Genomic DNA, 26,820 nt, shown 5'->3' with positions numbered 1-26,820 from the left:
TTTATAAGATTCAAAAAAATTCCCTTCGCACGCGCATAGTTTATAGTCAGGTATATACAATAGTCCCCTTTACAGTTCCCTGTGCCATCTTGAAAGGTAGCCGTGCCTTTGCATCGAAGCGAGACGAACGGCGAGCTTGCAATGATAGAAACCTTTTTAAAACACCTTGTACAATTATTGTCTCTATCATTGCAAACTCGCCGTTCGTCTCGCTTTGATGCAAAGGCATGGCTACCTTTCAAGATGGCGCAGGGAACTGTGAAGGGGACTATTGCGCAATGGTTTGGGATTACGTAAAATTTATATTCGTGAAACTCGTCTACCGGACAAGTGAAAATGAGATGGGAAACTTAAGCTGATATAAGGAAAATATCTATAACATAAAAGAGTAAAGGGGAGAAAGGGAAATAACAGAGAGAAAGAAAGAAAGAGAGAGAAAAAAACAAAGAAAGAAAGAAAGAGAGAAAGAAAGAAAGAATGAATGAATGAAAGAATGTAACTGGTGGGGACATTCAAATACAAGATGTCCCCTAAAAGGTGTCTGCAACCGCTGTGGTGCGCAAGGTCACCATTCTTATGCTTGCTCGAAGGATCTTATTGAACCCCCTCGTTACGCTATAGATCGTCCAGAAGGACAGGACTTTCCGCAACATCCTGCTCTTTCTCTCCCAGAGGAGTCTCAAGAGTTGACAGAAAATATATCTCAGTCAGGTGTGATCACTGAAGTTGTACAGGAACCTACAGATTTGCGTTCTTCTTTGCAAAAGGATTCCTCCTCAGAAGTTATTTCTTCGCAACCGCTTTTTCCTAATCCTTCTTCTCAGGATTCTCTTCAAAATGTTGAAGTACTATCTCTGTCGTGTGATTCTAACTCTTCAATTTCCTTGGGAACATCTTTGTCCTCTCCTTCATTTAGTCATATGGTCAAACAAAACACGACGAAGGAAAAACCTGCTGAAGGGATGGACATTTGCTTTACTAATTTACGTAACCTCAAAAGATCTGTGGATCCAAAGGAGGTTATTACTCAAAGTTCTAAAAAGAAACCCTAATTTTTCTTGCGTATTTATATAGTTATCTATATTTCTAATCATATATTGAAGGATTTGTATTGAAGTATGAATTGTTTACGTAATGTCATGTGTTATATGAATAATGTTACAAATAATGTTATGATTATTGAAAATGTTGAAATTGATGGTTTATTAATAAGCAGTTATTCAGAATATTGAAACTATCATAAATACTTGTTGATTTTTGTTTAAAATGAGGGCTCTCACTATAAACATAAATGGTCTGCGAGAGTGTGTGAAAAGAACAACATTTATTTTTTGGCTGTCTTCCTTATCTCGCCCGCCTGATATTGTGAGCATCCAAGAAACTCACTGTATTTCACAACAAGAACTCAATAATTGGTTTGATAATTCTCCTTATCTAGCTTTTGGAGATTTCAACACAAAGCATTCTGGTGGTACTGCAATTTTGTTAAAGCGTGCCTCTCCTTTTTTTCTGTACTTAAACAGTACTCGGGTATCAATGGCCGCTTCACTTATTTAGATGTCCAATATGACTCTTGCAAAGTTTCTATCGTCTCCCTGTATGCTCCCAATCACAATCCTGAAAGAGATGGTTTTTTGACACAAGTAAATGATAGGCTTGATCCTACGTCTGACATTCTCCTCTTAGGGGATTTCAATACGGTTTTTTCACCTATTCTGGATCGTCGATCCTTTAATTCTGTACTACCTGCTAGTTATGACAGTGTTACTGTCCTTCCCATCTTATTCCATGAAAATCGCTTGATTGACATTTGGAGGCACTGTCATCCTAGAACCAAAGAATTTACTTATATCAGTACTAATGGCATGGCTGCGTCCCGCATTGATATGATCGGACTTCCATTGTGTTTTGTTCCTCATGTTTCTGAGTGCAGTATTTTACCTTGTCCGCATTCTGATCACTCTGCTGTTTTCCTTGATTTCATATTGCCTGAAGTTCCACCCAGAGGCCCTTATTTTTGGAAACTCAATGTTAGTATTTTGGATAACGATGCATACGTGGAGCTCGTAAGGGACTTATGGAAGTCCTGGCAACCTCAGAAAGAGTCATGTACGTCATTGCTTGTTTGGTGGGATATAGGTAAAAGAAAGATCCAACAAGCCACCACTAGGTTTTGTTCCAAGTTATCTTTCAAACGACGGGCATCCAGGCATTCCTTGGAAGCTCAAGCAAGATCATTAAAAGTTCTGGTAGATGGGGGAGATCTCTCTGTTCTAAATCAATACCATAGTGTACTCAATGAATTAGAATTGTTTGATCGAGAGGCAGCCAAGGCGGCAGAAATAAGAGCTCGTACCAAATGGACTGAAGAGGGTGAGAGATCCACTTCCTTTTTCTTCCGTATGGGAAAGAAGAATAGGGCCAACAAAATGATTGATCTTATTCTAGATAGCAATGATCAATACGTTTCTGATCCTGAGAATTTGAGGCAGGCTTGGTTCTCTTTTTACAAGGGTTTATTTACTTCACAAGAAACTGATGAAACCATTGCAGATGATTTTATTTCTAACTTGGAACGTAGAATTCCTTTAGAAGTGAAAGATGTGTGTGAGGGTCCTTTGACCATGAAGGAATGTCTTGAGGCTCTTGAGGGGATGCCGTCAGGTAAAACGCCTGGTTTTGATGGTCTTCCCAAAGAATTTTATCTAAAGTTTTGGGATCTCATTGGAAAGGACCTGGTAGCTGTACTTAATTATGCCTTTAGGTGTGGTGTACTATCAGTTTCTCAGAGGAGAGGGATTATAACGCTCTCATATAAAAAGGGAGATAGATTTTTGATGAAAAACTGGCGTCCCATCTCCCTATTATGTACAGACTACAAGATAGCTTCAAGATCAATCGCGGGCCGTCTACGAAAAGTGATCGCTTATGTTGTATCTCCTGACCAGACCTGTTCGGTACCTGGCAGATTTATTGGTGAAAACATCAGGCTTCTTCAAGATGCTGTTACATATGGCAAAATAACTAATTCACCTCTGGCCTTATTGTCTTTGGATCAGGAAAAAGCTTTTGACAGGGTGGAATGGTCCTACATGCTCAGAGTCCTTGAAGGCATGGGGTTTGGACCTTCCTTTTGCTCGTGGGTACGTTTGTTCTATACTGGACCTCAGTCTTCGGTATTGGTAAATGGCTTCTTTACGCCTTTTATAAATTTATCGAGGGGTGTAAGACAAGGTTGTCCACTGTCAGCGCCCCTTTACGTACTGATTGCCGAATCTTTAGCGTGTCGTATCCGTGCGTCAATCTATTAAAGAGGTTTGGTTCTTCCGCACCCTGATTATGAACCAGCACTTATTTCCCAATACGCTGATGACACGACCCTGTTATGTACAGATGACGATGAAATATCCACTGTCTTCTCCATCTATGAGGAATATGAAAAGGCATCTGGGGCTAAGATTAATAAAGAGAAATCTAAAGGGCTTTGGGCAGGCTCTTGGAGAGGTCGTAGTGATCCTCCCATTGACTTGCAGTGGTCTTCAGACAGTATTCCTTGTCTTGGCACATGTTTAGGAAATGATGATGTCTCTCATCCAAATTGGGATGGTCGCTTAAACAAACTTTCTAGTGTACTAGATTCTTGGAAACATCGTAATCTTTCCTATTCTGGTAAGGCTCTTGTCCTGAATGCACTTGGCATGGCAGGTCTATTGTTTTGTGCCTCAGTACTAGCCATGCCAAACTGGGTCTTGGCGCAAGTTTCCAAGTGTATTTTGGATTTTTTTTGGTCGGGGAAAAAGCATTTGGTGTCACAAAACGTTCTTTTCCAATCCACCACTCAAGGTGGGTTTGGTTTAATTGATATACAATCAAAGGTGCGCGCACTTCATTGTCAGTGGATAAAGCGGTGGGCCCTGTCCCCATCGAAATGGTGTGCTTTCTTCTCCTTTTTTGTGGAGAAAGTATTTGGTGATGATTTACGTTCTGTTCTTTCATATCCTGCATATTATCCTTCTCATTTACTACCGGATTTTTATGCCTCACTTTTAGATGCTTGGGCATACGTCGGTGGCCATTTCTCAGTTCAATTGAAAACTTTTGCTATTCTGCGGTCCTCTGATGGTAGTGCATTGTCTATCTCATCTCTTACTACAAAATCTGTTTATTCAAATATCATTGAAAGGAATGTTATGCTTCCTAATTGCGTTCTGAAATTTCGCCCAATCTTTGGCGAGCTCTATTGGACAGACACATGGTCACAAGTGAACATTATGCCTTTGGATCGTCAAGTTCGTGATCTATCGTGGAAGATTTGCCATGGAGTGCTCTATACCTGTGATCGACTTGTCAAGTTTGGTATGAACATTGCTGATCCTTCATGCTTTTGTGGACATCCTTTGGAAACTCCAGTTCATTTATTCTTTGAATGTAACCTCATGCAAGAACTGTTACTATGGGCTCAGACCTTATTTCTGCATGTTACTCCCTTGTCGCCATCCCTTCAATCTCGTCATATGCTATTTGGATATGACAATCATGAACGGCAGATTATTCCACCTGTTTTTTCCTATTTTCTTAATCTGTTGAAGTACTTTGTGTGGTTGGCTAGGAATGAGTATTGCTTTGAAGGTACTCTCCCTGTTGCCTCTGTGGTTAAAGCAAAGGTTGTGAAACGACTTAATATCCATCTGCTCTGTTACTCTAAACGTTCGGTTAGTCGAAAATCAAGGCGTTTTTTCAACAGATCCTGGAATGTTTTGGGAAAGTTTTCTCCGGATATTACTGTTATAACCTGGTCAGCCTAAAAGTAGTTTTCTTTGTCTTCTTTTCACTTGTACTTGTGTAACGTTTATGCAAGGGAAAACGTTGTGTTCGCTTGAATATACCTATGAAGTGTTTTGATGAGTATAATCCTAGGTAGACCAGGATGATACTCTATATGTAAATGATGTTTTGATTATCTTTTTGTATTAGTGTTTATTGTAGTAATCTGTAGTGTGTAGGTCTACATGGGGGGCGGGGCTCATTACCCCGGCGTGTCTCTGGCGTCCATGTAGGACCCCCCCTTGCTAAAGACCACCATGCTGTCCCTTTTGCACATCTTGGGACACTGGTGCGAAGCTAAAACAAAAAGGGGTTAATCATCTACGGTCTAGGGGCCGACTAACCTCTCCCTTAGGCTTCGGCCGAGCTTCCTGATCAGTCTGTAAATCTTCGGATAGCGGTGTCGGGGCCGAAATCTCCGGCGTAGCCGTAAATGCTTCGCGCTGCCATACGACGGTTCAGCACTTGATGTCTGGAAGTATGGTCCTTTTTTAAATCAATCAAAAAGTCAAAATCCCAAAATCATGTTTCCATAGCATGTGTTTATTATGTCTATATATGCATGATAGATGTCTATTAAGGACGTTCATGGGGAAAAAATCCGATCGATTTAAAAAAATGTTGCATGATTAAAGAACATACTAGATATAAAATAAGCAAATATAAAATGGGGGTCCCCGACTTCCTCGTCAGAATGTGTGGAATTTCACCTATTTTACGGTAAAAACGCGCGAACAACGTAAACATGGAAAGCTATCAAATATAAGCCATATTTTACTGAAAATATAAATTAAACGTTCCCATTTTTTAAATAACTCTAGAAAAAAAAAAACCCGAATATTTAGTTAGCATTCAAAATTATATTTGTGTTAAAAAGTAGAAATATAAAATGTTATTGAGCTACAGGGCTCTCTTTAAACTAGTTCTTCTAAATTAGACATCCCTGTATAAATATTGTTAAAATAAATAAATAAAGTGTGGACTTGAAGCCTTCGCGTTACGTGAAATTGTATTCCAATTATGCACAAAATATGTAATTTCGATTTGATCCCATTGTCAGATTTTTTAAATTTTCACCCTAAAGCTGGGTATTTTAAAGTAGTTTCGAAAAACAAAATAAAAAAGGGGGATGCCCGACTTTGTTTTAGAGCTATGAGAGATTAAAGACGTTTTCATGATATTTTGCTTATCAAAACATTGGAATGACGTCATCACGATGAGCGCGCGCTCACTAAATTCATGCGTAGAAAGGATTTCAGATGGATCTAAATGGCTAGTGTGAACGGCCCCTAAGTTAAGAAATAACCCAAGTGTGGGCGGGAGGTGTTTCTGATGTTGAAACCGTCCAAGCAAAAGTGAACGGTAATACTTAAGTCGCCGGGTTGATGGCTCCCGGGAATTTTCATGGCTTCTGTTGCTATGTCCCTCAAGCAAATTATCTAGATGAGAATAATTGCCACCACATAACTATATTCTCTCTTATAGACCCTTTGCATGTGACGTCAAAACAGCTTGTTCTGGGGGACAAAATAAAAGAATTCCAATCTCCTGAGAATTGGAACCTATTGATTTGTCCCCCAGATTGAGCTGCATTCCAAAGTGCGGCAAGGGGTCTAAAAACTGGGGCCTACAAAACGAGTATCCAAAGAAAGCTGTCTCGTTAAAGGGGCACTTGGATGAAAATGAATAAAAATTGGAAATGACTTTAAACTTAGTTAAACGTATCTATATGGCCCCAATAGTAGCCAAGCAACATACTTTCTTAACAGTAAAATGTAGCGGATAAAAATTATCAGTTTTATTCAGCATCTAAATTTGGAGTGAATGACGTCATTTACTCAACCCTATTGTTCTTTCTGCTTTTGAACCAAAATATCTCAACTGCAAGTGGCTCCCAGGCTAAAATGTTCACTAATCTGGTTTACATAATCATAATTGTGTCATATTATCCTCATATACTTCAATTATTTGGACTTTCAAAAATTGGGGCGTTTTCATCCAAGTGCTTCTTTAATTGAGGAAATTAGATTACTTAATTCATTCAAGTAATTAATTCATAGTTTGCATACACTCAATTACAAAATTATTGTGGAGTCGAAAAACATCAAAAGCAGTGTTGGGGGAGGGGGGGGGGGGAATTACGGGGTAAAAGTTTAAGGTATGCTCGTCAAAAATTCATAGTTTGCATACACTCAGTTAGAAAATTATTGTCCAGTTGAAAAACATTAAAACCAGGGGGGACTCCAGGGTAAAGGTTTCAGGTATGCTCGTCGGAAATTCTCAAAAATGCTCTTAAAAGATACCAAACGTCTTTTAAAAAGTGGCGTCAATGGACGATTTTTAACCCCTAAGAGATACCCTAAAAGATACCAAGAAATGCAAAAATTATAAATCTCAAAAAAAATTAAAAATCCCATATCGCATACGACAAGCATACCAATACTTTTACCCCAGAGTCACACCCCGGGTCTCAAATTGACATATCAGAGGACAATTACATCATTTCCAAAAATACCTTTTGATCTTAGCTTCTATGTTAGATGTTTTGAACCAACTTGACAATGATGTTGCAATAGACGACTTGTACTAACAGGACACGGGACCCTACCTCCCTAAAAACGAGCAGTTGTGTGAAAACGAAGTTTAGAAATGAAAAGAGCAGCTCAACATTAGTAAGAGGGTGAAGATTCAGCTCATAAAGTTGACTATAGGATAAGTGGTATTGAATATAAAATGAAATATTTATAAGGATTTGTATAGGAAGATGTGCTGGATGGCAAAGCTTGCCATTTCAGCATATTTTCCCATACAAATCCGTATAAAATATTTGATTTCATATTCATTCCATTTCTCCTCTTTCGTTTGTTATGAGCTAAAACTCCACCACCCTACTAATATCGAGGTGCTCTTTTCATTCCTAATGTTCATTTTGACACAGCTGCTCATTTTAAGGGAGGTAGGGTCATGTGACCTGTTAGTGCAAGTCATCTCGAGTGTGTACAAGTAAAAGAATGAAACATTTGTTTTTATAAATCATCAAAGATAAAATTCAAATTCATTTGGCCTGAAAAAACGTTTTCATCCTAAAATTACCAATAGGATATATCTATATAGAGTTAGTTTGGTTCACATAGGATTTATTCCAGCAAATTTCCTAAGCTGTTCATAAACCAAGAATATTATGACAGTATCCAGACCTGTTCTTGTCCAGTTAGGAAAGAATCCCTTGTAAAGGGCCAGGAGTCCTTCATGTCTGACTGTCTTAAAAATACAATCCAATGTCCCACTGTAAATCAATGGTTTGCCTGTACTACTCTTGGGTTGGTTCATGTAACGTGTTCTAACAATATCAAAAGGAGAAGCAATACTTGTAGCTACAAACCCAGCAACAAAGGCAGAAACTCCATGCAGGAGAATACCTTCACTCAGCAATTCTGCATTGAGGAAAAAGTGTTTGGTGTGGTCGTATGCAGGAATCTGTGTTCCACTTAAGACCATTGCTCTTTGGACAGTCGGCTTTACTCCAGTCCACAACCCAAAAAAGCCTTCTTTCTTGGTTATTTGGTAAAATGCATGAAACATGTTCTTGTAAGGAGAAACATCGCCACGTTTCACAGCCTGAAACCTTATTTTAACCAAATCTGTTGGGGTGGCAATAAAGCTGCCTATCATTCCTGATATCATACCAGCAGAAATCTTTTTCCACAGGGGGGTAGAGTGAGGATCTGATGCTCCAATGATTTCTTTGATAGGCTCATATGCACCAAGCCGGGTTGAGCTATAGCAGGCTTGACGTAACAAAGCTGGTGATATCCTAGTGAATTGTTAAAATAAGAGGGCTAAGTCCAGGGATGGCGGAACAGTTTTTAAAATGGGGGGAAGGGGGGATTGCAGTCTTCCTCTCCCTTCCCTGTTTTGAAGTGAATTTTTTTTTCTTATTCCTAGGCAAAATAAAAATGTAATTCTCATAAAAGGGTATCTCCACCTTCCATGAAGTCAGTCATACTTTAGTCATTTTTAGATCTTTGAAAAGGCAGAAAGAAGAAACACCTTTATTACCAGATATTTTAGATTTTCCAAATGACAATGGAAAACATTAAGCTAGTACCATGACCAGACATAGATTAACCCATAGATGGTGGAAGGGTTAATGATAATGATAATGATAATGATAATAATAATAAGCTTTTTATTTATACTCAGATTTGAGAGTAGCAGAGATTGCTAATATCTACGAGTCCACTCACATGCACTAACACAACATTTGAATATTTTATACACATAACTTAAGTCACATGTTGATTTTTATGGAGGGAGGAAAACTGGAGAACCTGGAGAAAAACCCTGGTGGCAAGGGACAGAACAACACATCAAACAAACTCTGTTCACATGTGGTGACCACAGGGCTCCAACTAGCAACCCAATCCGTTGGACTCACAGCTGTGAAAGACTTTATGTAATGCAACCCATTCAACACCATGGGTTCAATAACAATGACGTTTTATAGAATAGTTTAACAGAAGACTTACCCTCTATATAATCCTCTGATGCCTTCTTCTTTATAAAGCCGTGTCAGGCCAGTCCGTATTAGTCCTTTATAGTATCTATCATGGAATATGTTCTTACTTTGGTGCTTGGATCCCAATTCATTATCAAGCTGCATCCGTATCTTGACCACTTCAATAGGATTTGTTACTATATAAAAAAATAACAATAATTAAAAAGTCTTAGAACTATAAACCAGAGCAGATTAAGGATAGGGTTCAAGTGCCCCAGGCTGGCCAGTCCCCCTTTTTGAGGGATTCTTAATAATAAAGAACATAGTCTTTGTTCTTCCCTTAGGTCATTATATCTATCACACTATTTTAATTTGTCAAGATTGCTTCAACCCTCACCCCTTTGGAATTTCCTGGATTAGCCTCTGATAGTGCTATGCTTCTCAGTTGAGTTTGGTGTGAGTTTGTCGGTGAAATGCACCTGATGTAAGGGGCATGCAATATCACAGTTAACAATACCCATTCTTTTTTGCTGGTGATGTCAGTATTATGCTTCAGCTTCCTATTGAATACTTTTGATGTTGTGCCTGAAAATGTGCACATTTCACAGGCAAATCTCATTCAATGGCGTGCGTCCACAGGAATCCCAAAACATTCATTTTTACTGTCTGTAGGGAAAAGTGGGATTTTTGCAATCCTGAATCAATTGAATCGTATGAACCATATTAATAATAATTACCATGGTCTGTTTTAATAACAAGATTTTTCAACTCTCTTTGCACTTCTGAAGATAGTAAACGTTTTTGCGAAAACATGTTTAGTAGTAAAATCCTCAGTTTATGAAGTGTTGTTTGTTATTTTCGTATTAAGAGGAATTTTTTTTCGATAATGAGCAATAATGGCAAAAAGTGCCAAAACCTACACTTTCATATGAGTTTTGATCCCAATTTTCGTTTTGGGTTAACACTCAAAATCTTTTTTAAACAGTTAGAAACTGATGTACTATGATAAAATGCCTTTTTGAAGCGGTATTTTCAATTGTACAATGTTTTGTTGCATTTGTGTTAGAACGTTGCTTTGTCAGGCTTTTTTATAGAAAATATATGGGAAATAAGCAAATGAAGGCCTAAACCTCATTTTCGATTCAAATTTTTGCTTTGGGTTAACACTTTGAAATTTCCACTTTCATCAGTCATCTCCACTTCCAAACAAGTTAAACTTTCTGAATAACAAGATTTTAGCCTTGTACATCAGCCTTTCTTCAAGAAAATAGTTTTTGGCACTCACTGCTTGAATACGAAAAGAATTCTCAAAATTATATCACATGCTATTGAGGCCAACACTGAGCAATTAAAGAACTGGACTTATAACTGGAGTATAGCAATAAATTATATAAATACTGTTATATCAGTTTCAACAATGAAAGTCACCAGAGACGCAGTAAAAATCATAATCACATATTAACACAACAGATTGTGAAAAAAACTTTCTTATTGAAAGAAAAAAATGTTTGCTTTTATCTGCCCTTGCCTGCCAGTCATCACTACCCTATGTCAAACCCCTCAAGCAAGTATCTTCTTAGAAGAGGTATTTTTCTACCCTTTGTTTAAATTGGTTTAAGGCTGCTGCTCATCCCTAGGGGGTTAAACAAAAATAACCCCTGCTTGCAACAAAGGTCACCCCTAGGCATTTTTGTGATTCAAATATCTCAGCTGTAATATAGTTTTATGCTTCAAAAGTTCCATGAAATTCAAGATAATTAACAAACAATATATATTATCTCTCCCTGCTTGTTTTTGTGGTTTACCAGTGATTCCAAAGTCAAAACTAATTTTTCCTTTGGGGAAGTTTTTGATCACTGCATGACTTTCAGACATATGAATGATATTGGTGAAATTAAAACCAATGCAGTTTAATTGTTTTTTCTGCTTACAGCATGAAGACAATAAAAAAGTATTGGATAAGGTTGAGTGCTATATCCTTATTTATCAACACCAAGGCTGTGTTATCTGCCGAAGCCATAGGCTGAGGTGGATAAAAGAGCCGAAGTCTTCATTTAGAATATCATTCAAAAAATTGAATTCAATAATTGGTTTATGACATTATGTAAGCTAAGAATAAACTAAAGATTTAATAATAATAATCTTTATTGAGATAACTTTTTCATAATTATGATTTTCAAAAAGGACCTCATTAAAATAATAATATATAACAAACAAAACCTAAAATAATAACTAATAAAGAGAATCTAAAATATTAAAACTATAAAAAACTATAATTCTGCTTAAAAAAAAAAGCAAACATATTTCAATCTCCAAGCTAGTTCAAGCTAAAGTAGTTCCAAAACTAGTCGTCATCTACATATTTCAATCTCTGTTGTGACCTTGAGTCAACTTGACATGATAAATATATTATCTGCAGGAAAACCTAAAGATAATACACTTAACATGTCAAGCTAGCACGATATCAGGGAATGATGGCTGAAGCTTTAAGCAAATTAGAAGTGGGGTAGTGATTAAAATGTATAATTAATGTTGTATAAAATCATGCATGACCTTTGTGAGTGCATGCAAATATCCTTAGCAGACACATACAACAATTACAACAATTACAATAACTTTATTTATACTTGAATTACAAGATAGCAAGTACATGCTAATATCTCCAAGTTATAAATAACCTAAACTAAAAATTAAAATTACATGATGCTAATATAAAAATATGGATGTAAACAATGAAATAAATATATGTATATATGTAAAATAAAATTAAAATAGAATTATCCTCTACAAAAGGTACAACAGTCAATATCAAATTTGACTTTGGAAATTTCCGATTTAAATTTACTTAATTCGTGCAACAATCTCATGTTGTTTGGAAGAGAATTCCATAACTTACTACCCTGATAAGCCAAGGAATGAAGACCATAACTAGTGGTGTTTACTCTAGGTACTATAAGAATGTTATCACCCCGTAAATTAATGCTACAATTACGTAGTGTAAATAACTTAGAAATATATTCAGGAACCAGTCCGTGCAGAGCCTTAAATACTAATATTAAAATATTGTGCATTCTCCTATTATACAAAGTAGGATGATTAATACGCAACAATAATTCCTCATATGTGCTTTTATGATCATTATAAATAAAACGCAAAGCGCGTTCATTAAGTTTTTCTAATTTGGTTGAATTACCTCTCCCGCAATGATGCCATACAATAGAACAATAATCTAAATGAGGTAAAAAATAGGCATTATATAATTTGACTTTGGCATCAGTATTAATTAGTTTCTTATGTCTTTGTAAGACTTGAATTTGCTTGCCAACCTTCCGTGCTATCTCTGTAATGTGTTTGCTGAATTTTAAATCTCTATCGATAGTCACACCTAGTAACTTGACATCATCTGCAAGACTGACCACCTCACTACCAATAGAAAAACAAGGTGTGTTTATGCCCTTGCTCTTGCCTAGCCACATGGTAGTACATTTATCAGGATTCATCATGAGGCCGTTGGAGCAGAACCACGAATGAGCAGTGAGAAGATCAGACTGATCAGACTGCAGACATAACATGGTTGCATACTGTAGTTGCATTTCTGTAAGGTCTTTTCATTTCCATTTCTTGTACAATAAATATCTACAGAAAATCAAGTTCTTTGAATGGTTAGTTTTTCCTTTGATTCTTTAAAGTTAATGTAATAAAGAACTAGTTTTACTTGCACAACTGTTTGTTTTGAAAACCGTCTGTAAAATTTCGTGAATTTGCATGGCTGGCTATATCTTCGCCTGTTTTCAATATATATATCGCTCTCGAACTTGGTAAATTTACTGATTTTGAGGTGATTCTTGCAGCATTATCGATGAAATTTTACTATGTTTAGTGTCTAAAGCAAGTCTAATGTATTAACTAGCAGGATGTTTCTTGTACTTCAGTCATTTGATGATCCACCATTCCCGCCTTCTTTAGTCTAGACTTAAATCTGTTCTATCAGAATTTTTTCTGATGAGTAGTTCCTGAAAAGCTTATTTATTTAATTCTTCAATTCTCGAGTCAACAGACTCAATAAAACACGACAGTATTCCGAAATAAAGGTGTACGATATAATAACAATAAATTTGCTGTAGTGACTAGAATTTCTCACCCATAGTTGCAGTCATGCAAGATGCCCCAGCCAGGACAAAGCGAGAATACGTCTCTGAATTAACACTGTTAACCATCTCCTTTTGCATCAGTTGAAGAGTAATCCTCGAAGCTTCATTATTACTACTTCCTGGATCCATAGATCGGTCATTAGCGGTTGGAAATGGCTTTTATGATGTCGTACACTAACAAGGCCTAACAGCCTTGATGTCCCCGGGGTGATGACCCACTGCTTCACACTTTACTAGACCAGGCCTCTAGTTCGATCTAAAAGGCTACTAAACACCTTATTTTGATTCAGCCTTTAGTTCAACTGCTATATATTTTGAGAATCAAAGCATTTTACAGGCTCCAGCACGTGTTTGAAACTATTTGAATTGGGCTTCCTGTGTTTAACAACAGGAAGCCCACGCAAAGCGTCCGACCCAGGCTCACCCGGTTAAGGTATTCCAAAGATTTTCGAAGATTGGAAAAAGATGGGACACAAGTTGCTAGGACACTGACAAGTGCAATGAGAAATTTCCTTTGGATTAACTATAAATATCCTACGACATAGTGAAATGAAGACACATGGAAGGGTTGAATATTCCCTAACCATGAATATCCTGAAAGCAAAGAAGGAAATGTAAAAAAGAAAAAAATAACGGAGGCACTGCAAACCGGTAAATTGTTCGTTTGCACCTTACTACATCACGGCCACTTAGGGGACCGTTGGTGCCATATAACAAAAGAGTTCTCAATAGCATCCATTGTTAACTTCACCAAAATGGCCGCCATGTTTTTGTATTTTGATTCTCTTGGGAATGCTTGCAATCCATCAATGATTGGTTTATCATATTGCACAAAATAAACCCGCGAAAATTACGACAAAAATTGCAAAAAATAATGCTACTATTTGTTACATCTTGCTGGTTATTTATTTTAGAATCCATATATTTAGTACTAAATTGATAGGAACATTTTCATGTGTTTATTGTGTTGACAGCACTTTATTAACAAATATGCTACGTATACATTATTCGTTTGAAAAAAGTACCTTCCACTCTCCTCTTCTAGGTATTCAGACATAGCACATCTCAAAGTTTGTATAAAACTGTCAGCCCCAAACAGTTTGAATGTCTGAGTGCTGCATGCAAGACAACTGCCGAGTAACAAAAATGAATGCAGGTTAAAGATGTTTGGAAGAAAGAGAAGCCAGGCTGTAACAGGGGAAGAGAGTAGAGTTAGGTAAGGACTAATGAGGTAATCCTCTCCTTCTAGGCCTAGTTACAGGGGTGAGAGAACACTTTCTTAAATGGTCAAAATAATATTTCATTCAAAAGTGGGCAGGCCAAAGGCCCACCAGCTCCTCCATCTCTGCCATTCCTGATCTGTTGAACTGTGGTTCAAGAAGACTTATAAGAAAATACATATATATATAAATTATCATTTTTAATTATTCATATATTAATTTTTCTATCTTTTTTTCCTGAAAATTATTCATTTATGTTCTCAAGCTATTATATTCTGATTCTTTTTATATATTTGTATTATTGTGATACCATATCATATTTGGTATCTATCTCTTTTAAGGAGTACTTTGCATATATGATTTTATTATTATTGGGATTCCTGTGTTGCAAGAAACAGGTAGCCCGCATCGATTCACCCGTCCCGTACGTTGTGAGTCAGTGCTTACTGAAAGTTGTAAAGTCCTTGTAACCAGATGTTACTGACCTTTGTAAAAAGCGATAAAGCTAGCGCCCAACCTCTTCTGGGTTTGCCGAATGGAACGCCTGTTGACCCCTGCAAATACTGTATTCCTTACCTTTTTACACAGCCTGTATTGCTAAAATCATCCCATATAGTTCGTGTTTCTGACAGATTTTGATCGCAGTTATATATCATCAAGGTAAGGTACTTCCACATTCGTACGAGAGCACACGATCGACACGTAATATACTCCAGTAACTACTGGCTTACAACACAGTACAAGACACGTAATACACTCCAGTAACTACTGGCTTTACAACACAGTACAAGACACGTAATATACTCCAGTAACTACTGGCTTACAACACAGTACAAGACACGTAATATACTCCAGTAACTACTGGCTTACAACACAGTACAAGACACGTAATACACTCCAGTAACTACTGGCTTACAACACAGTACAGGACACGTAATATACTCCAGTAACTACTGGCTTACAACACAGTACAGGACACGTAATAGACTCCAGTAACTACTGGCTTACAACACAGTACAAGACACGTAATAGACTCCAGTAACTACTGGCTTACAACACAGTACAGGACACGTAATAGACTCCAGTAACTACTGGCTTACAACACAGTACAAGACACGTAATAGACTCCAGTAACTACTGGCTTACAACACAGTACAAGACACGTAATATACTCCAGTAACTACTGGCTTACAACACAGTACAAGACACGTAATATACTCCAGTAACTACTGGCTTACAACACAGTACAAGACACGTAATATAATCCAGTAACTACTGGCTTACAACACAGTACAAGACACGTAATAGACTGCAGTAACTACTGGCTTACAACACAGTACAAGACACGTAATATACTCCAGTAACTACTGGCTTACAACACAGTACAAGACACGTAATATACTCCAGTAACTACTGGCTTACAACACAGTACAAGACACGTAATATACTCCAGTAACTACTGGCTTACAACACAGTACAAGACACGTAATATACTCCAGTAACTACTGGCTTACAACACAGTACAAGACACGTAATATAATCCAGTAACTACTGGCTTACAACACAGTACAAGACACGTAATAGACTGCAGTAACTACTGGCTTACAACACAGTACAAGACACGTAATAGACTCCAGTAACTACTGGCTTACAACACAGTACAAGACACGTAATATACTCCAGTAACTACTGGCTTACAACACAGTACAGGACACGTAATATACTCCAGTAACTACTGGCTTACAACACAGTACAGGACACGTAATAGACTCCAGTAACTACTGGCTTACAACACAGTACAAGACACGTAATACACTCCAGTAACTACTGGCTTACAACACAGTACAGGACACGTAATATACTCCAGTAACTACTGGCTTACAACACAGTACAAGACACGTAATATACTCCAGTAACTACTGGCTTACAACACAGTACAGGACACGTAATATACTCCAGTAACTACTGGCTTACAACACAGTACAGGACACGTAATAGACTCCAGTAACTACTGGCTTACAACACAGTACAAGACACGTAATACACTCCAGTAACTACTGGCTTACAACACAGTACAAGACACGTAATAGACTCCAGTAACTACTGGCTTACTACTCCTTATTTGGATTACGAGATGTATTCGTATCTTATTGATACATCGATAGATGCCTAAAGCTCTCGATAAAGAGAAACAAGAAATTTTTAATAAATACTGGGAAGATGGAATGACTTCTACCTCCCAAAAAAAGAAAATTGAAAAGGCAGCGAAAGATACTCTCTCAAGCCCAACAAAAGTCAAGGTGGGCAAAAAAAATTTTTTAATGATTTCATTATATGCTCAGCCTATGAGAAATAATGGCATTTTACGATTTTTTTTTTTCTTTTTTTCTATCATAGCAATGGATCGGCAACGAGAGGAAACGTCGGGGACAATCTAGACAAAGAACCTCGACAAGAAAGGCTCAGCCTTCGGTTCCGTGCAAAACCCGGAAAACCAGTGCATACCAGATGTTTAAGTCTGATTTTTTAAAATCTTCTTGTAAGGGCATTTTGTAACTTCATTTATATAAGTACAAATTCAGAGTGGAAACTACAACGTTACGGTTTAGGTTGTAAATTCGTTTTATATACATCATCATAAAAATTTCAATTTTTTAATATTTTGTTAAAAAAGCAAAGCATTGGACATCCCCAAGACGAAACCGGAATGATTTTCAGTCAGATATAAGTGTAAAAGGTGTGGCAAAATACGAACAACAAAATCGTGCACCTTGTCGCACAACATAGAACCTTATCACCCCGATTTTTGTTGCGTCATTTTGTTGCACGAAGTAGAAGCTCTCTTTACTATTCTGTGTAACCAAGAAAACTCTTTGCGCTTGGGGTGGTAAAACGAGCAACATTTGTTCTGCAACTCGCGTATTTTGTTAATCGTATTACCTTATCCTAAGGCTATTCATTATACTAGAATTAGGTTTCCAGATTGTGATAGGAATATAAACTAATACACGATTTTTGACCACTAGTGGGCAAGTCAATAGCTTTCAGAAAGTGTATACTTTTATAGAATGATAGAGTCGTTTTCGTATGAGTGGGAAACTTACGATCACGGTTTACGGTACGACTACGGCTACGATACGGATTTGACGTGTTCATCCCAATCCGGAATCGACCTTACGGCAACAATGATTGCGCGATACGGAAAAAGTACCGTATTCATCCGTATTCATCCAATCAGGAATCGAACTTACGATACGGTTAAAATAATTAAGATACGGCAAGTCGGCCTAGTTCATCCAATCAGAGGTCATACTTACGATACCGCGCTACCCACGAAGAATTATTTAGCGGCACATCATCCAATCACAGAGAGGAAGTAAAAATTAACAACAAATCAGAATCGAGAATTACGATACGGTTACGATACGGCTGCAACAAGGACAAAAAGTATCGTAGCTGTCTCCCACTCATACGAAAACGACTCTATTGAAAAGACAGCGCGAAATTCGGCTTCCGCGCAAAGCGGTCTTCAACGTATCCTGATACCTTAACAAGCAATTTCTATTTCTCGGATTAATGCCTAGTAATTACTTCACTCAGGCTATAACTGCGCCCCAAAATACTCTTACTATCCAAAGCCTATGTTCTAGCTGCTATGTTCTTCCCTGTATGCGTAAATTGTTACGAGAGAAATTACGTACCCTTTTTAAGACAAATATAGATAATAATTTACGAAAAATTAATGCTACAATTTACAAAATGTCGCAACAATATCTCTTGTGGTCTCCCAAAGAAAAATAGCACCTGGAATACGACTTATGCCAAAAAATCAACCCCTATTTAAGACAAATTCTCGTAAATTCTATACCCTGTCTAAGACCGGTGGAGCAAAAAACCCTACCCTGACTGGCGGCAAGTCCCCGTATAGCAAATATATGGGAGTACCCCCCCCCCCCCCCCGGGTGTAGTCCCTATACTAAGTAGTAGATAATTAGTCTTTAAATACAGTCTCAACTTTATTGTAAAACTCGATCCCTGAGGAAGTCTTCAGAGTTAGACAAAACGCGTAGGAGAAGATAAAAGTTTTACAACCCATTATCAGTATAGTGCTGTTCACTTGTCCTCCTTTATACTTCTTTTTTAAATTGCATATCAACAAACAAAATCAAAAACAATTGTTGTATTTTTTTTGTATGCAGAGGCTATATTTTTGACAAATTAAATAATAAGTTTTTTTTTTTAAAATAAGGAAAATCGTCGATCACAATATGCCTTGTATATTTAGATTATAAAGCGCACACTCTATAACGACTTACGTACGAACTATATAGAGTGCAAAGAGTACTATTTCTGTGAAACCAGTTTAGTTTAAATTGTACAATTTTATACAACTTCTATTGTTTTACTATTTTCTATTGTACTATTTAGTAAATTTCACGGATATATTGCTTGCACTCTATCATGTAGGGTTTTAAATCAGTAATCTTCACTAAGACTCACTGGGCCGTGAAAAGTTGTAATTCAGTACTGAACTAATGAGTTCGTAATCATGTTTGTAAGCCAGCAACTTCTAGTATTGTAAAACATTTGATGTTATAGCCCAGTAGTTACTGCAATTGTAAACCATGTTTGTAAGCCAGCAACTACTAGTATTGTAAAATATTTGATGTTATAGCCCAGTAGTTACTGCAATTGTAAACCATGTTTGTAAGCCAGCAACTACTAGTATTGTAAAACATTTGATGTTATAGCCCAGTAGTTACTGCAATTGTAAACCATGTTTGTAAGCCAGCAACTACTAGTATTGTAAAACATTTCAATTTTTTATGTCGTGGATAGTTTCATGTTTTACCATATGATTTGTGTCTTAAACAGGGTATGGGTTTTCGAGAATTTTTTGTCTTAAATGGGGTCAGGTTTTAGGGGTTCCGGCGGGACACCCCCATCAGATCCCAGGCCAAGAACTCCCTTCGGGCTGCTAGGAAATCAATTTTAGAGGTTTTTTTAATTTTAACTGTTTCTTAAGTTTGTCATATAAATAAAGACAAAATAGACACTGAACTGTAAAAATATATTAATTTTTGATGATGATTATGATGATGATAATGACAACGATGACGATGAGGATGATAAATTTATCCTATAAAAGCTAATAACCTAATGCTTGTTTCTAGTGAGTGATATCGGGTGGGATTGAGGATTCGTAAGCAGATGCAAAGCCACTATCATTGTCATCTCTGAACAAGTAATCACCCTTCTCTTCATCAATAATATACTCTAAAGGGTTCAATACTTTAACATCTTCAGTTGGTCCACACTCATCCATCTCGTTCATCAAATGATCATAAGGAATGTTGATGCATATGCTATTTTTAAGATAATCATCGATGTTTGTAGGGATTGCTATGAGGGCTTTAAATGATTCTACTGAAAATGATAGATGTCTCTGACAGAAGTGCAATTTACGCAAAAGAACACTTCTTTGACCCGCCCAAAGAGTAATGGGAATGTCCGGCCTCCTTCTTAGAGTGACTTCATTTCTTTGTTCCAAGTCTTTGCATTCTTCGTAAAAGAAATGAATAATCCTGGACATCTCCTGGTTCAGCGTGCAGAGTTCTTCACCTGCCCTTTGGCAAAGATTGTATGCATCGATGATTTCTCTCTTAATGGCATCTGGCACTATTTCCTGGTCACAACTTTTGGAGTACTGGTGTATAGGGAGGAACTGGCTACATTAGTCACTTCATCCCAAGAGAGAGTGCTCATAAAACGCCCATGCTCCTTCAAGATTTGAACAGATGCATTGAACTTTTTAAGCAGGTTCTTCAAGATCTTGCTTTCCTTTGTGACTGCCTTGGTGATGCGGTACGCTTGGGCTTGGCCATCTATAAATAAAAACAACAGTTCACACTAATATTAATATAAATATTAACAATAATGTTAATCGCTGGTAGGTGTGGCAGCAGCAGCAGTAGTAGCAGTAAGAGAAGTAGTAAATACTAAATTTATGAGGATGTAGACATAAAACAATAATGAAACAAAACAGGTGACCTGCATATTTCTTCACTAGGCTTAAAAGAAACCATCTTCTGCGGCCACTCATAAGTAGCAGATTAAGTGTAGACCTCGCAGAGGCTGCTTCACTGGCAACAAGTGTATTCTGGAACTCTTGATCAGTTGGCTTCCATCTCATTGGGATTTTATGGGCCTTTTCAATAGCAAGCAGTTGGTTTACTAGCCTGTAATGATTAAAATATCAAATACAATGTAATAGACCTCTTTAGCTTTGTTGTTTGTTCCCTCATTTCAGACCATGTAATGCCACTCCTTAAGCCTGGGAATTCATTCTTTCATGTGTAAATATTTTAAGAGATGAAGAAATCTCAAGGGAAATGATAATGACATGTGGTCTGAAATGGGCAATTTGCATGCAAAGATAAAGAGGTCTATTGGGGCACAGTGTATTGTTATTACAGTTATTATACCCACTTTCCCATATGTCTCTCACAGGATTCATCAACCTGCTGAAGGATAACATTTTCCCTAAAAAGCAAAAAATGAAGCAATCTTAAATCGAATGACATACATCCCTTTGTGATACCAAACAATAATTCACACCTCAATGCATAAAATTTGCGTAACAGCTGGAAGTACTCCATTATCCATTCATGTCCTTCTGGAAAAGTAACTGGAAATAGATTTTTAATGCAGTAAGTAAATAGAAAAAAATATATATCCTGCATGTGGGGTTTGTTACCTTTGGGAGCATTCTTGTTAATTAGAATACTCTTTTCTTCCTCCAGCCACTGCTGTATTACCTCCGAGGAAACAATACCTATCAATACAATATTAAATTGTAAAGAAATCCTTGATTTATTTTATTTCTATTAGGCCGAGAGGTCTTTCTTTTCTTTGAAACTGATATTTTGATCATAAAATACGAAGAAATGTATTGAGCGATGCGTGATGTTGAGTATATGACGTCACAGACTCCAAAAAAGAACCGTAAAAATATAATACTTTCGACCTGAATATAGCGATAAAACTTGATAACGTGTTTATTTAACCACTAAAGATTATTCTGAAGAAGTTCAGCTCAATTGAAGTTTGAGCGATTTTCGTTCAAGTCCCCCTTTAAAAATACTGGCTAAGATTGACAGGTGACCAATATATATATAGGTGCAATATATATTTTAATGTTATAAATAGAGTATGCTGCTTCATTTGATGTACATTACCTTTGTCATCAATCAAAGTTAAGGACAAATTGATTTGGTGGCCCATTTCAGCACAATCAGGATCAAAGCAGGATGTAGCAAACGTCTTTGTAAAAATGTATTGCTCCCACTTTCCATCCTTAGAACAAACATGCAGTATTTTACAGTAAGAGATTGAGTATGCAATTTGTTATACAGGATGCAATAGTCTGAAATTTACCTTCCATATCTCAGGGCAATGTAGAATATTCTCTGTACTGTGAAGGCATATACAACAGGATTCACACAGAAAAAAACCTGACGAACCACCACAATCAAGACATCTCAGTTGAGCTGTTTGTGCTTTGCACTTGCTGCATTCTTTATCAAGCTGCAGTAAACCTTCTCGTTTTAGAGAAACTTTAATTAAGTTTGCTCTAATTTCCTGCCAGTGCTTGACAGCACTAGCACTACTTTTTTCGTAGTGGGATGGACCAGGGTCAACTTCAACATTGAAGCGATCACTAGCGTCTGGCAAGTCTAGTATATCGTCAGCTGAAGATGAACTTGCCCCATCATCATCTTGTCGACTATTCACAATACCTTCTAGTATTCTCACGGTGCTCTTCACTCGTTTCACTTTTGTTTGGCCGTCCTCGTCAACAAACTTTTGATAATCTCGGACAATTAACTTCGATTTTCCTCTATTACAGCCACGACTGAAGAACATCACTCACAAAACGTTTTAAAGAATAAAATATCTAAGTGCTTTAGAGGCAAAAATAAAACACTAATTACAAAAAAAAAGACATATATAATGCGATAAAGATCAGGCGTTCCATTCGGCAAACCCAGAAGAGGTTGGGCGCTAGCTTTATCGCTTTTTACAAAGGTCAGTAACATCTGGTTACAAGGACTTTACAACTTTCAGTAAGCACTGACTCACAACGTACGGGACGGGTGAATCGATTACTGTACGCAGGCATCCCAGACCTCCTATATATCCTATATTTTCCTATCATTTGTTTAGAATCCTATAAGGATCCTAAAATTAAAGAAAAAGCCTCCTATATTTCCTAATAAAACGGTGCTGCTTTTTTTCTTTCTTTCTTTTTTTATTATTTGGTTCTGTCTTTTTTAATGGCTTTTAGGTTCTGCAAATAAACAATTGCCTGTGCACCCTCCCTGCAAGATCCCTGGTTACGCCATTGAAAAGCTATTTTAGCTCCTATAAAGTGCATATATTTTTGGGAAATTAAAAATCCTATATTTAGAACTTCAGCCGATATTTCCTATCAAATTTGTCTAAAAAGTGGCTGGGATGCCTGTTGTACGTCGCACTTGCCTCTTCACATTCTCAATGGATTTGGGTATTTGCCTTCAGGGTTCATAAAAACCCGTCATTTTTCAACACTTGGAAATAATTCTTGCTTTTATACGATAAATAATACCTCGAAACAGAAATTATTTGGCCGACTTGCTAAAATTCCATGAAAATTTTGAATTATAAATGCCGAATATTTTCTAGACTGTCATTTCCAAAATCAATACTTAGCATAAAGTACCTTGGATGTTTATTATTTAGATTAAACAAGCTTATTTCGATGACTGACGTGTATTTAGATCAATAAATCTACCTAGTGTGCGTGTGCTACGTCGACAGTAAAGGCGGCCGTAAGTGACATACATGGTCATTAACAAACTCATATTACATATGACACATCTCGGTTGCAATACACAGTGAACCTTTGTTACTGACGTCGCTCGTTCAGTCCAACTTTATAACAGCGACGGCAAACTGTCTGAGAGTGTGGCGTTACTTGACATATTGCTTTCTTTTCTGCCCTGGGTCGCTTCGTCTTACAAGGAAACGGGGCGACTTGTCTTACGAGATTTGTGTTCTAGTGGGCCGAGCTCGCTTCTGTAGCTCCTTGTATCATGGCATTTCCTCGAGAGTTACTCATTCTCATGTTTTGGGTATTCCTCAAGTCTGAGATCGTAACTGCCCGTAAGTACTAGCTTTGCTTTTCGTCTAAGTAGCGATTGTGTGTTTTACGACTACATTGTACAAAAGGTCAGGCGAATAAGATATATGCCGTTTGAGTTGCTATACAAGACTTCTTTATCAAACTACTTCTATCGGCCCATTTAGTTTATTTTGCTTTGCTGTTTTTTTTTCAAACTGTGCTTCGTTTATAGTTTTATGGTATTTTATTTCAGACAGTCTTCGTTGTTTTGTGGCCATTTAGATTCGTTTTATACCTTTAATACTCGTCTTGAAGCACTTAATTCTCATATAATCCAGACGTCTGGGTCATAAATTATTCGTATCCTTAAAGAAGTTTTAACAAAAATTTTATTTGTACGCCGGAAGCATTTCGTTAAATTATTTTTAAAACGATTATTCCTCAAGCATTGTACGTCGCGCAAATGCGAATACTCGATATCCGCAGGCAAACGTATTAACTATTATTTCAAAGGAATTCTCCAAATAATCTATTGGATTGATGCACATGCTCTCTATCCTATCACATGAAAAATGCGGGACCTCAGATATCAAACTCACGCGAATGAACGACTTGAGACCAACTTAACGAAGTCGTGTTGATATCAGATTGCTTGGGTAATCATTTCTATATTGCTATTCATATGTTATAGAAATTATCATTACGAGAATGACAGGATATCATAGTCTAATCATAAATCAGTTCTATTGATTTTACCCCTGACTTACCTTGGACTTCGTTTAATCAATCTTTAAACTCACTCCAACGGAGTTTCAGCTTTTGTGTTATCTGAACTACAATCTTCTGCAAAATAAAATGTGGCACCTAGTATTCTGGAGGACCATCCCCCACTCCCCCCGTAGCAATGTTGTCTCGCATACATTTTACCAGCCAACCGCTTCACAGTGTAGAAAACTTCCTTGACCAACATTGCTAGGGGGAAAGGGGGGAAACTGGCACATTATTTTTGCAGAAGATTGTAGCTCGGCTAGATCCAAGAAGCGGATTCAGTTTTATGAAGGACAGATAATGATGACTTCACTTCTCGAATCAAAGGTTCATATTTTACTCTCTTTATTCATGCTGGGAGAATTCTTCAGCGGCCGCTGAGCACCCTTAAAAGTGGGGAGATAAGATTGGAAAATATTTGAAACTAGTATGGGAAAAAGTAGTGGGGGGGGGGGGGGGGGGGAGGGGTTACATTGTAAAATATATGAGACTAGTATGGGAAAAGGGAAAAAGCTTCTCTGTGGAACCCTGGGCACATGCCCTAAGGGCGGGTAGACCTTGGTAGCTTCTCGGGGGGCATTATTAATCGGATGAAAGACGGTTTCATCCGTCTTGGGTGCAACTGCGGAAATATTAGAATTTCAACAAGTTCCCTATAGGATAATGAAAATTAATCAACCGTTTCAGCAGTTTTCCCAGTGGAATTAAATGTATATATATTTAAAGAGTACCGCTACAAGGATTACGAAGCATTTTTATTTTATTTTTTACGGGACAGCTAACTGAACATGAATTTCCTCAGACAGATCCACAAAGGGGTTCCATGTTCCCTTACACCCCCTAGATCAACCTGAAGGCAAAGAGTTATAGATAGATAGATGCTTATTTAAATACGGTGAACTCTCCAGGATTTACAATAAGCCTGAAGCGAGATGACGTTTTACCCCAGACTCTACAAGGGCGGATCCAGGGTTTTTTGAAGGGGGGTCTCAGGGGTAAATTTTGTGGGCAAAGGAATCCCAGTCGCATTTTTACCACAGGAAGCCCATTTGACCTCAGGAATGACAGGGGGGTCGCGACCCCCCCCCGACCCTCCCCCTGGATCCGCCCTTGCTCTATACCATAATAGTTTTTAAAATTCTTTCGTATTAAAATTTTTTGATTCCTTAGAGAATACAGGAACAATAGTCATAATTAAAGAACAAAAGCAGTGTGAAAAGGATTATGGTCTAGAGACGGGGGTAAAACGTCATCTCGCTTCAGACTTATTAGTAGTAACAATAATAATGGGAACTTTATTTCATTTATTTTTTTCATTTACAATTGTAAATCTCACTACAAATAGGTAATTTACAACTGACTACGTGAACTGAAGACACACACAAATACGCGTTTACACCTCACAAAAACAGACAAACGAATGGGAGGGGGGGATGATTAAAATTTCATCAAATCAGGATTATTCCAAGGTTGGTTTCTACAACAGAAGATAAAGTATGTTGATCGTATGGTTATATTCATTATTTTTCTAATTATATATTGTTGGCGTTTTTTAACCGAATCCTATGTTGTCAATCATTTCTATAAAACTAATTAACTAAACCTATGACTAATAATCCGGCATTGGTAATATGAAATAAAGTACCTGCTTTCCAAGAGTGCCGTGTTTCTTTACTACGGATAAATTAAACCCAGTTTAAATATTCAAAGTGACTCTATTCGGGCTAAAGTATTTTATTAGTGTTTTTTATTTTTTATTTTTCTTTCATTGTTCGTCATTTTATTGTTCATTAGATAATTGGTAAGGGGAGTGGAGAGTGTAATGATAGGAACCAGAAGCGTCTCACGACGTTTGCGCCGGAGGCTATGTTCCCTACATTTATCTCCTCTCCTCTCCTCTCCTCTCCTCTCCTCTCCTCTCCTCTCCTCTCCTCTCCTCTCCTCTCCTCTCCTCTCCTCTCCTCTCCTCTCCTCTCCTCTCCTCTCCTCTCCTCTCCTCTCCTCTCCTCTCCTCTCCTCTCCTCTCCTCTCCTCTCCTCTCTTCTCTTCTCCTCAGTGTGTCCTCCTCCTATAGAGAATGAGAAAGAGGTAAATGAGAAATGAGAAAGCTGTTTAAGATTATCAAGCAAGAAGGAGAACGTTTAGCGTGAATATAGGCCCATGGAATTTAAAAGTGCATGTATTGTTGAAATTGTG

The 26,820-nt window shown here is 37.4% G+C and overlaps 3 protein-coding genes and 1 long non-coding RNA gene across 7 annotated transcripts in view; 2 read left to right on the top strand and 2 right to left on the bottom strand.

The window, feature by feature from the left end:
* Positions 1–7,944: 7,944 nt before the first annotated feature.
* LOC116307686 (mitochondrial substrate carrier family protein ucpB) lies at positions 7,945–13,816 on the bottom strand. Its single transcript, XM_031717970.2, has 3 exons — positions 13,464–13,816; positions 9,354–9,519; positions 7,945–8,638 (listed from the first exon to the last, which is right to left on the bottom strand). Exons 1-3 carry the CDS (start codon positions 13,600–13,602, stop codon positions 7,951–7,953), a joined length of 993 nt encoding a protein of 330 aa, XP_031573830.1. The 5' UTR covers positions 13,603–13,816; the 3' UTR covers positions 7,945–7,950.
* Positions 13,817–13,939: 123 nt separating this feature from the next.
* Positions 13,940–18,630, top strand: LOC148907029 (uncharacterized). Of its 2 annotated transcripts, XR_016121056.1 has the most exons (4): positions 13,940–14,124; positions 14,519–14,689; positions 15,282–15,353; positions 17,091–18,630. It is a non-coding gene; the product is annotated as an uncharacterized LOC148907029 (long non-coding RNA). The 2 variants fall into 2 exon arrangements; XR_016121055.1 differs by lacking the exon at positions 17,091–18,630 and having other exon boundaries at positions 15,282–15,570.
* A 1,120-nt stretch (positions 18,631–19,750) lies between these two features.
* LOC148907028 (uncharacterized) lies at positions 19,751–22,871 on the bottom strand. Of its 3 annotated transcripts, XM_089036279.1 has the most exons (7): positions 22,131–22,870; positions 21,932–22,049; positions 21,451–21,528; positions 21,312–21,381; positions 21,183–21,236; positions 20,745–20,932; positions 19,751–20,578 (listed from the first exon to the last, which is right to left on the bottom strand). In XM_089036279.1, the coding sequence occupies exons 1-7, from the start codon at positions 22,617–22,619 to the stop codon at positions 20,373–20,375; spliced, it is 1,203 nt and encodes a 400-aa protein (XP_088892405.1). In that variant the 5' UTR covers positions 22,620–22,870; the 3' UTR covers positions 19,751–20,372. The 3 variants fall into 3 exon arrangements, with proteins under 3 accessions (XP_088892405.1, XP_088892406.1, XP_088892404.1); XM_089036280.1 differs by lacking the exon at positions 21,183–21,236 and having other exon boundaries at positions 22,131–22,871; XM_089036278.1 differs by having other exon boundaries at positions 21,183–21,381.
* A 780-nt stretch (positions 22,872–23,651) lies between these two features.
* Positions 23,652–26,820, top strand: part of LOC116308160 (uncharacterized) — a 47,315-nt gene continuing 44,146 nt past the window's right edge. Inside the window, exon 1 of the mRNA XM_031718546.2 lies at positions 23,652–23,897. Within this exon, the coding sequence (XP_031574406.2) occupies positions 23,828–23,897 (70 nt within the window). The 5' untranslated portion in view covers positions 23,652–23,827. The remainder of the gene's footprint in view (positions 23,898–26,820) is intronic.

Source organism: Actinia tenebrosa, unplaced genomic scaffold (genome assembly GCF_029948245.1).
Source record: "Actinia tenebrosa isolate PJP-AT-01 unplaced genomic scaffold, QUT_ActTen_1.0 PGA_scaffold4__44_contigs__length_22323623, whole genome shotgun sequence".
NCBI lineage: Eukaryota > Metazoa > Cnidaria > Anthozoa > Actiniaria > Actiniidae > Actinia > Actinia tenebrosa.
The sequence above is the reverse complement of the archived record's forward strand: the minus strand, read 5'-3'. Positions and strand labels throughout refer to the sequence as shown.

Excerpts from the sequence above, each read along its gene's own strand:
- LOC116307686 (XM_031717970.2), bottom strand. The coding sequence starts at position 13,602 with ATGGATCCAGGAAGTAGTAATAATGAAGCTTCGAGGATTACTCTTCAA. Across the intron at positions 9,520-13,463 it reads TTGCATGACTGCAACTATGG|TAACAAATCCTATTGAAGTG; the intron begins GTGAGAAATTCT and ends TTTTTTATATAG. Across the intron at positions 8,639-9,353 it reads ATCAGAGGATTATATAGAGG|GATATCACCAGCTTTGTTAC; the intron begins GTAAGTCTTCTG and ends ACAATTCACTAG.
- LOC148907028 (XM_089036278.1), bottom strand. The coding sequence starts at position 22,619 with ATGTTCTTCAGTCGTGGCTGTAATAGAGGAAAATCGAAGTTAATTGTC. Across the intron at positions 20,933-21,182 it reads TGTGAGAGACATATGGGAAA|GCTAGTAAACCAACTGCTTG; the intron begins GTGGGTATAATA and ends TAATCATTACAG. Across the intron at positions 20,579-20,744 it reads CCTAGTGAAGAAATATGCAG|ATGGCCAAGCCCAAGCGTAC; the intron begins GTCACCTGTTTT and ends TTTTATTTATAG.